This window comes from Etheostoma spectabile, chromosome 4 (assembly GCF_008692095.1).
Source record: "Etheostoma spectabile isolate EspeVRDwgs_2016 chromosome 4, UIUC_Espe_1.0, whole genome shotgun sequence".
In the NCBI taxonomy this organism is placed as follows: domain Eukaryota; kingdom Metazoa; phylum Chordata; class Actinopteri; order Perciformes; family Percidae; genus Etheostoma; species Etheostoma spectabile.
Genome location: NC_045736.1, coordinates 30,488,384 through 30,499,162, shown reverse-complemented (window position 1 = coordinate 30,499,162; position 10,779 = coordinate 30,488,384). Strand labels below are relative to the sequence as shown.

Genomic DNA, 10,779 nt, shown 5'->3' with positions numbered 1-10,779 from the left:
AAAAGAAATATGTCTCAGGTCACCAAAATTAAATCTTGAAAAACAAGCGCAGACACACCAGCAGGGCACTAAAAGGAAGTAGAGGCACTGTTACTCTAAGGTATGAAAGATATACTGATACACTAATCAATGCAATAACCTTCAAAAAGTCTGTTTAACTTGCCTCAGAGAGGAAACATATACACTTTGTTTGACACAAAACCTACTCAAGAGTTTTAGCTCCCTAATAGAACTGTCTCCAACCATATTAACACATGACAATGCATATCACAGGACCATTCACATACGCTGGGCACAGTGAAAACAGGAAGCAGATCGTCTTGATTATACGCTGCAGTTGAAAATCGTGGATGGATATACGAAAAAAATACTTTTCAACAAGGGTGAAACTAAGACCAAAGATATATCTGCTTGGGCCGAAAACGAGGTCAAACTGGTACTGAAAGGTGTGTAAGCCTACCTAAGACTGATAAGACTGACTGACGTGCATCTTCATTTCCAAAAGTCTGCATCTGTGCCCATCCAGACTACCAAGCAACCCAAACGGGGGTAGCTGTGTTTCCAAATGTCTCTGTTTTAGGGGCTCAGAAACGGCGGAGTAGTGTGGCCGCAAGGTGTAAATGAAGCATTATTTTTTTTCAAAACCAAAAGTAGCAGTAATGCACAGGTGTAGCCTGAGTCAACGTTGTGAGCCACATACTGTGGAACAAAGATACATGCAGTTTTTAATGCTAGGTGCTATGCTAACTACAAAGTGGGAAACAGCTGTAAATATGAGGCTCAGAGTTGGATGTTATATCAAAATGCAATACCTTTTGAAATTTGGTGTCTTTATGTATTGTTAATTTAATGTATTTTAACATGTATACAATGTAAAATACAGTATATACAGTATATTAAAATATGAATGGAGTGGAAAGAGAGGGGAATGGGACATCTACCCTTAGGCTTTCCCATAACATCCCCGCCACTTGACATAGTCAAGCAACCCGGCTATTTTAGTTAAAGAAATATCTCAATAGTTTGGGAAATGCAAGTTTTTTTAGCATATCTTGCTGAGAGTTGGATATGAAGATCAATATCACTCCCAGCACATATACTGTACATAGGAAGATTTTTTTTTACCTTTGGACAAAGGTAGGCTAGCTGTTTCCCCCTGCTTTTAAGTCTTTATGCTAAGCTAAGATAATCGGCTAATCCTGAGCACCTTTACCAAAAATGTCACGCTATTCTTTTGATATACTGGAGTTTAGTTTCATTCAGCTCACATAATCGGAAATCTCAGATCAGTATGTTCTGTTCGGTTTAAATCAGCTACTGGAGTTAGATCAGAAGAGACTTTTGTTTAATTTCCGTTCCACGCTGTCCAATCTTTGGGTAATTCCGCTGTAAATTTGTTTCTTTCGGATTTTAGAACGTGCTTTTTTCTACTTCTTGAATACTATCCTTTATCAAAAGGTTATTGTGAGACTCTGGCATTGATACATGACATCCATTGCGAATTTGCGCAGCTCCCTCCCTTTGTTTGGAGCCTTGGAACAGATTCATTATGCAATAAAGTGAAATAGGCTCCATTTCTTCCCTTTTCTTTTTTAGAAAATTAGCCTCTGGGGTTCATACCAATCATTTATATGATCTACTAACAAAATATGTGTGGCGGTGGCAGACAAGATTGTATGAGAGTGATCCAAGCTATAAAAAAACAAAGTGACATATTGGAATGGGTTTTTTTTATGTTTTCTTTTAACTTTAATAATTAAGGTCTAAAGATGACTGCTGTTCTTTCCGGGCTCAATAAATACAACAGTCTCTCCGTCTGTATGTGTTGGTTCATTGAATGTGGTTTAGACCACTCTGCACGTAGGAGGAGAAGGTCCTGACAGACTTGTTTTGAGTTCAATATGTTTATGGAGAATTACGCTATTTTCTGACAGCAGGCAACAGACAAGAATATACATGCCTCTCCCGAGCGTATGTTTTATGTTTTGACAATATCGTCTGTCACAGTCACCCTTTGCTTGGCATAAATCAAAAGGTGCAATGGGAGTCAAAACCCAGACACAAAACAATGTGTACCTCCTGTACATTGTACACTCGCTTTCATCATGCACAAAGGACACACGGTGCATCTCTAAAACTTCATTTTTTTATTATCTTGTTTTGATTCAAAGAAGAAGAATTAAAAAAAAAAAAAAGAAGTGTAAAAACAGGCTAAAACAAGTGTCACAAAAAAAACCTCCCAGAATAACTACTGGTTCAGACCTATGGATGGCTTCTGTTGAAAGTGAGAATGGCAGTCAGTCCTTCATGCTATATACACATAGGCACACACATACAGATGGGACCCGGGTGTGTCCTGCAGTTTATTATTAATTCTACCTGCAGAAGCAGCCGCCTTGCATGTCCCCTAAGTATTTGTCTTCGCGCTATCATGGGGCCTCCTCTATCCTCCTTCTAGACGTCTTAAGGTCCATTTTTCCTTCAGTACACCCCAGAGCTGTTGAGGTCTCTCTCACATTGTGTGCGATCCAGGTTCATGTCCTCCCTTTGAACGTGTTCATGCAGGTGTAAGTCCCAGAAAACCTGTAGATTTCTTCAAGGGAAACTTGCGGCATGAAGCTAAAAAGTGCAAAAAGACCAAGGGTGGAGTGTTAAGCATGGAACAAGTATGGTCATTAAAAGCAAAAACAGAACAAAGAAAATGTTGAATGAGAATTCTCTTTTCTTTTTTTTTTACCTTTTTAAAAAGACAAGGGCATGCATAGTCCAAGGCAGGTACAGGTAGGCCTTGTCAGCTCTGACTGCATCCACTGTCTTCTGGGCAACTACCTCAGGTCGGAGAGGTGGAAAGAGCTGCGGAAACCTGCAAAATAAAATATAGTAGTTTTAACCCCCGTGTTGTTTTCCCGTCAATGTTGAAAAGCAACACTTTTGTTAATGTTTTTTTATCCATTTTTTAAAAGTTTTTCTCACATTTTTGGTCCCTTTTGTGACGTTTAACACTACGTCACACTAACTTATTAACTTTAGTTTTACAGTTGTTTTTACAGTTAATAAAGCTCATTTATAAGAAATTATACCTAATGTTTGAGTTAGAAAAGCAGAAATTAAGAATTATTTAGACTAAAATTAAAGGAACGTGTGTTGATGGATAATCACCGACTGGAGAATGTCAACTTTAACTCAATACTATTTCAAACTATTATTTTTCAATTGCTATAAAATTGAAGAAGACACCCCAAAATTAATGAAAGTAGAGATTTGTACTTGCCAAAGAGCGTTGTGTGGAATCAATCATGTTATTTTGGGGTAATTAAAAAGAACATTGATATAGGAAAACGGGTCAATTTGACCCGAGGACCACATGAGACACAAGACAAAGTGATCATTCTGATGAAAAAGAGAATGCATTTTCAAGGTGAATCCACTCCTCATAACAAGCCCGTTGGTGGACATTTTAAATTGAAATTACAGTGCAAACAAGTCCCGCTTTAGCAAGCTGGACATGTTTTTAATGGCAACATAGCAACGATGTTCAAATCTGCTGATGTGAGCAACCAAACTGCGCATTCAATGTTTTTCTAAAAGCTCGTAAAAAACAATGTGAAAGGTTGAGTGTACTCATGCACCTATACTAGAACATTCTGTGTTATACATGCAAAGCACCTTACACCGTTCAATCACTATTAAAAAGGTTCCCTGTCATCGTTAAAGGCCTCAAGGGGGCAGACAGACTGATGACAAATTAATAAATCAATGAATTCCTTAATGAATGAGTCCCTAAGGAGTCACAAAGTTCCTTCAAATAAACTCACACTTTGGAGGTTCCCAGCACTGTGACTGTCTTTAATTGTGATCTACTGGGGAGTAGCACATTGTATTATATATCAATATGTTTAGATATCGTGACATGAAACTCAATATTGTTTTATATTTTGAATATTGTATCCATTTATGTTTCATTTATATTGTACCAATATCAATATATGACACTGTGTGTTGTCTTTTCCTCGTTTTGAAATTCTATTGTATGTTCTATTATTTGCCCTTACCCACATTACTGATGATTATTCATCAAAACTCTTGCTGTGTAAATATTTTGTGAAAGCATCATTGTCAGCAATATCGTCAACAATATCGATATTGAAATATTTGGTTAAAAAAATATTGTGATATTTGATTTTCTTCACATTGCACAGCCCCTAGCTTGAATATCACTATATAGCTAATTTCCCAGTAATCCATCCAATAACTGTCAAGATATCCACTCTGAACCACAACCTCACAGGAGGTGCTAGTGGAAAAGTAAATGGATACCTACAGTCAGTCGGATTCATTCTGTTGGGTACATGAATGTACATAATATGGCACTCCATCCAATAGTTAAGATATTTCACTCTGGAACAAAGTAGTGGACTGATTGGACCTAAGGACCGGCACTTCCATCCCTAGAACCACGTTGCTAGGTCAGCTAAAAATACCAACCAATTACACAAAGCATTTTTAACTACCTGACTCTCATGCCCTGGAACATCTCTGTATTGGTGTGGAAGGGAAGCACAGTGGTGCAGCCAACGCCGGGACAGTCCAGCAGGCCCAGGGTCAAACTCTCCATGAAGGCCAGCGATGAGGCCTTGGAGGTGCAGTAGTCTATGGCCCCAGGGATGGGAGACTGCGACAAGATGGAGTTTATGCACACTACGTGACCGTGCTGCAGCTCCAGCATCCGAGGCAGGAAGGCTTTTGTTGTCTGGGATATGGGAAAGAAAATAAAAGGGCGTATGAAAACAAGGAGGATTGAAGCGTGGAAATAGAAGGTGACATATATTTAGAGTAAAAAGAACAGAACAAAAAAAGAGACCCACAGTGTAACCACAGATTCAATTTCTACTTCCATTGAGATGATAATTGCATTCCTGTCTGCATATGGCATTGTCTTTTGATGTCCATTTGAAATAAAAATGAGCCATGAGATTCAAAATCCTTCTGATGTTTCAGGGGCTGAGAGGCAATTTGGAAATACCCAACTTAACCTGCCATAATAGCGGTTGTGACTGACAAGTCTACCGTATAAAAATATGAAAATGATGAGGATAATCTGCTAGGAGGAATTCCCCTAACTTCTGCATGCTCTGCTGTAGTCTCTGAAAGCCTTAAGGGCGTTTTACAGTAGCTGCAGCCAAGATGGCGTGCACGAATGTGATGTCATGTCAGCGCCGTTTGGGGGGGCAGTAGCTCAGTCAGAAGGGAGTTGGGTTGGGAAGCGGAAGGTCACTGGGTCGATCCCCAAAAGTATGGTGGCGGATTGGTAGCTGGAGAGGTGCCAGTTCACCTAAAGAGAAGTCTTTATACTCCCGCGTCACTAGTTGCAGTCTTCTCCTGAACAGAGGTGGCGCTAATCAGGAAAGGCTACAGGCGTTGATATTTCTACGGACTAGAAGAAGAAGGAAAAGGTCAACAACGGCAGAACTGGCAGCAGCGTTGCCGTCAATGCTTCGATTTGATTCGATGACCTAACTCGTCGGATCAAGCCTTTCATTCACCATGAAAGAACTCATCTTAACCCAGAAAGATTACAAGAGAGACATGCAGTCACTCTGAGAGTCCTCGTTCAGGCTTCCGGTTTCTGCTTTATCGCGCGCCGCTGAAAAAAATAGAGTAGTTCTTGCCCTCTGAAAAATCTTGGCGCCACAGTGGCGCGCGCACGCTTGGATGCGTCGACTGGAAAACGGCTCTTACCCAGAACTGTCCCATGGTGTTGATGTGTTGGGATTTCAGAAGGGCGTCGTCATCGCTGTCCATCAGACTTTTGCCGTGGACTACAGCTGCGTTGTTCACTAATATTGTAACATCTCCCACCTGAGATTAAAAAGCACAACAAGAAAAGAAAAAAAGAAAAAACAGTTAAAGATCTTATGTGTTCTCGGTCTGCTTTTTGTGAGACGATACAGTTGTGCAGCTCCAGAGCTGTCAGCAATATCCTGCTCTCTTATTCATATATTTCATATGAAGTGTAATCTATACACCAGATGGGAGACAGAGCAGCTCAGAGCCAATATACATACAGCGGCGGAGACTGAGGCATCACAGAGAACACTTTTTATGATGTGTTTCACGACATTTCCACGTGTTTATGATGTGTTTTCTTGACATTTCTCTTTGTGTAAGTCAAAATATCTGGATAATAAATATGAAGATGGCGTACCTTTTCTCTAACCACCTTGGCTTGCCTGTAAACTTCCTCCCGATTGGCCACATCACACAGGAAGTAATGGCACTCTGTTCCTGTGAGAGAGATCTCTTCTGCTGTTTCTTTGAGGCACTTTTCTGTTCTGCCCCACAAGATCACCTAGCAAAAAAAAACAAAAAAAAAACACATTCTTAAAGAATAGAAACAAACAGTGAAATGCTCTGCATTGAAACTGTGCCGAGATCGGAAGCATTTTAAGTGAACCGTAACTCATAAGTGGAACAAAAAGGGTTGTTTTTACAGTCAGTCATCAACAAAACATTACGTATGTTTTGCGCAATTTCTCTGGCAATGAGACCTGGTGTAACTGTGGAGATCTTTGAGCAGCAATGCTCTTTTCATTCAGAGAACAGAAAGGCCATTTTCACTCCAACAAATAGTTTTCGAGCAAGATTAAAGGCTTGGGGGTTGCTGTGCGAATGAATTGTCTCTTCATCCACCCGGAGACTAAATGAAGGCCAGTCATTTGAGCAGGGAACATGGGGTTGGATGGAGGTGGGGGGACTAGTGATTGGGCAATTAGATCTGTCAGTCTTTGGGGTCAGGGAAAGGTAATGAAATCAGGGGGTGAGCCCTCCTCATCTCTCAAACACAAATTCTCAAAGAGATTACACGGCCTGTTGGGCAGATGAGCCCCGTCATTTCTGGTCAGGGAGTCTGAAAACAGTGCATGTGTGAAGTGCTGAGGACGACAGTGTGGGATTTGGCTGGTCGCCCTGTGACCAAGGTTCAAATTTGAGCAAAAAAAGCCTCATGGAAAGTGAGCTTGTGTATGTGAGAGACAGAAAATGTGATTGTGTGTGCGCGCACACACACACACACACACACACACACACACACACAAGAGAGCGTGTCTCTTGCCACTTGCAAGAATTCAATAGCTGTAGATGATCACATTCGTCGTCTGTCATCCTGCAGTAACAAGACACTTTCACACTGTGCCAATCTTTTCAAATTCACTTAGCATTTGTCTAGAGCCAAACAACATACTGCCAATGACAATATGCTAATTTGCACAGCCACAGCCCCTAAAACTCAACACCGTGTTATTTTGTTTAACGCTGTTTTCATGTGTCAGTACCTGTCTGATATAACAGTGGCAGAAGCAAGCTAAACTGAAATATTGACACTATAAAGCTCTAGGGGACATCATAAATTACAGTCTGGAACGTGTTCTTTATTTCTTCATCAGATCTGAAGCAATAAGGCTTTGGCTCCCTCTGTGAGCCGCCCCTGTTTGAGTTACTTTTGATTGTTTTTTTTTTTGTTTGCTTCATTTGCAAGCCCATTGGAGTAATCAGTGAAGGCAGACAGGTCTTGATAAATAACGGAAAGCTTTTAATAAGATTTGAGCCTTACAAACAAAGCTGACAGCTCTCATTAAAAGTCAGCACTCAAACTGTGCTCTCCTGTTAGAATGTTATTTAATTAATTAGGTTTATCATCCGTCACAGCACACAGGACCCTCAGAACAAACAAGCACTGGCCAAATTGCAATCTGGATGGGAACAGTAAGAAAACAAGTTTTTAATTGACCTTGCAGAAGCCCCCTTCGCTATCAGTGATAAAGAAGAAGAACGGTTCGAACTGGGCATGCCTACCAGGACGTAATGTCAACACACACTGCAGTGGTGGAATGTAACTAAGTAAATGTACTCAAGTACCTTAAGTAAACATTTCAGATACTTATTGAGTCTCTGCTTTTAATGCCAATTTCTACTTCTACTGCACTACATTTCAGAGCAAAATATTGTACTTTTCACCCCACTACATCTGACCGCTTTAGGTACTTTTGCACACAAAACACATGAAGTTTATAAAATACGATGGTTTAGGTATGTAAGCTTATATATAAACTAAACTACCCCACAATATACAGTGGAGGCGTACTAATCCAGCTGAAAGGATTAGACAATTACTCTGAAAAACTTACTAGATGGACAGATTTGTTTTGATTATTTCCATTCTCTGAAATGTGAGCATTTGTTTTCATTGAGTTCTTTTATTTTGAAAATTGTAGGTACATTTTCCAGAAGACACTATCATCCTTTTACTTAACCCTCATGTTGTCCTTGGGTCAAATTTGACCCGCTTTCAAAATAAAAAAAAATTAGAAATATCAAATAACTTTGAAAAAAACATCCAAAAAAGCACCCACAACATTGAAAAAGTGACAAAAATGTCCAAAAAAAAGCGATAATATTGTTTCATGGTTGACGGGAAGACAACACAAGGTTTAGATATTCAATGCAGGATTTTTCCTTGTAAATGAGTAGTTTATGCAGTGTGGTATTAGTACTTTTACTTTAGTAAAGGATCTAAATACACACAATGTAAGTAAAAACACTCTAAAACGACACATTTAATGTGGCAAAGATTTACAAAAGACTTTCAGAGCGAGCTGCCACTGGCTGTGGTGTACGCCTCCGTGTCTCCAGTAGCTCCAGCTGAATTACAGTGATACTTTATCTCTCAGATCTGAATGTATGGGTGGGTATGAACCCTCCTTTTCACACCCATTGTATGGGCCAGCAGAGAGGCGGCACACAGAGGGGGCAGCAGGAGTTCAGGAGGCAGTCGCCTGCCGCTGTCTAATTACTGCGGAGACAGCCAGGTCAGTTGCAGGGCAATACCCAGCTGGGAGCAGTGTGCTTCCCGCCTCCAGCACAACATGCACACCCACTCACACAAACCTGTTGTCAGTGCTCCGATTTGGCTCATTTTCCCTGAGTGATCTCTTTAGGCAATGTTTACAACCACAGGAAAACCAATGTTTTCTGCAAAACCCTTTCTTCTAAAGTCAAAAAGTACTTCGGAATGGAGCTTTGAAGAAATCTGGTGGTTAGTTGTCAACTATTTACTGGCATTGTTCTGAAACCCTCTCGCAGTGCTCTGAACTTGGATGGCGTGTGTGAAAATACTTTGGTCTGGTTTATTGTTTCAGAGCTTCGCTCCCCGCCCCCCGAACAGCACACAAGAAGACCTGGCTCCCCTTCTTGGTTCCCCGGCTCACCATCGCCGGATTCTTTCATCAGCGCTGTAGTTAGTCTTCCTCACACCAAAGCCTGAAGCAGAGGCAAAAAGGAAATTCCGGCTGCCAATCACAAAGGGGCTAAAACTGGGGTGAGCGCAAGTTCGTAGAGGTTAGCCCTATTCATAACCACTGTCCTATTTCCTTTTAGCATGTCTTTAGGCAGGGAGTAATTGCCATACACATTACCACAGGTGTTGTTTTCAAAGCCTTCACACCTAGATAATACTCAACAATGGGGTGCTGAAAAGCATGGTGACATCCTTTGTTGTGCAGCTGCAGAGCAAAGCTTTTAAAACCCACTGGTTTCTTCTTGCTCGTTCCCCAAGGAGATGGCATTGAAAGACAGAGGGAGGCAGTTAGTGTTTCATTCAGCTTTTAGCGATGTTTTCAAGCTGCTAAAATTGCGCTTTAAGACAGCATCTGAGACGTGGGGCTTGTGTCACACATGTAGGGATAATTACAACCCGCAGCTTTCAGTTGGGCTTCTCAACGCTTCCTACCAGGGAAATTACCACCGCTTTCTTCCATTTGCAATGATGACTCCCATCTGAGGTGATCAAAAAATAGAGCTACTCTGTATTAACACATTACTGCTAAAGGGACACCAGCGGCTCATCAGGCACTCAGCGGTGTAATCTTCCCCCACTGGATTGGTAGACAAACCGTAGGTGGAAATGATGATGGGAACGGAGGTTGGCCTGACCTGCAGTGGTGAGGAGCTGTGTACGTAGCCGCTGGAGCATTGCAGGCCCAAGTGACGGCTCCTTGTTAGGGGTGTGAGGGATTTGGAGAGTGGGCCAAGATGGGAGGGTGCATGGTTTTGACGAGTGGGGGGGATTCTCTGAAATTGGCAGGACTGGATGAACAGATTTCAAGCTGATTTCCTGTGAGAATATTAATTATACGTTTTGGATGTTGCAAACATTGCATCCATTGGATCAGTCTAACTCTGATTAAGCAATGTAATCAGGCAACTTTTGGGTTTCCTTAACTTTAAAATCCACAGAAAAGGATGTTACATAGTTGATTCTATTCTAAAAGAATAATGGAAACATGGGTAGGAGAATGCACAATTCACCTTCACAATCCAGCTATAAAAAAACATGAATCACAGTTACAATTCCATTTTAAGCTATAAACTTTGTCATCTGAATGCAATGCATTTCCGTTACTGTAACAGACATTGCTACATTAGACTAATCCAATATAATGTAATCCATTCCTCCCTAACCCCTTTTTGTGAGGTTGTTTTGTTCATTTAGTGTTGCATAAACTCCATAAAAGGCCTTGAAAATAAAACATAATCTGGCTTTTATTAAAATCATTATGGGGCTTGTTCTGGTGTTGGGATAAGTCGCCATATGTTTTAACAGTGCAGACAGATCAACACATGCTTAAACTGTAATAAGGTCATAAGAACGGCTGTGATTGTGTGTATGGCTGAGACTTTATGCACACACACACACACACACACACACACACACACACACACACA

The 10,779-nt window shown here is 40.9% G+C and overlaps 1 protein-coding gene across 1 annotated transcript in view; it reads right to left on the bottom strand.

Moving 5' to 3' along the window:
• Nucleotides 1–793: 793 nt before the first annotated feature.
• Nucleotides 794–10,779, bottom strand: part of dhrs3b (dehydrogenase/reductase (SDR family) member 3b) — an 11,308-nt gene continuing 1,322 nt past the window's right edge. Inside the window, exons 2-6 of the mRNA XM_032513659.1 lie at nucleotides 6,206–6,349; nucleotides 5,740–5,859; nucleotides 4,512–4,750; nucleotides 2,738–2,863; nucleotides 794–2,619 (exon numbers count right to left, since the gene is read on the bottom strand). Coding sequence (XP_032369550.1) covers nucleotides 2,535–2,619; nucleotides 2,738–2,863; nucleotides 4,512–4,750; nucleotides 5,740–5,859; nucleotides 6,206–6,349 — 714 coding nt within the window. The 3' untranslated portion in view covers nucleotides 794–2,534. The remainder of the gene's footprint in view (nucleotides 2,620–2,737; nucleotides 2,864–4,511; nucleotides 4,751–5,739; nucleotides 5,860–6,205; nucleotides 6,350–10,779) is intronic.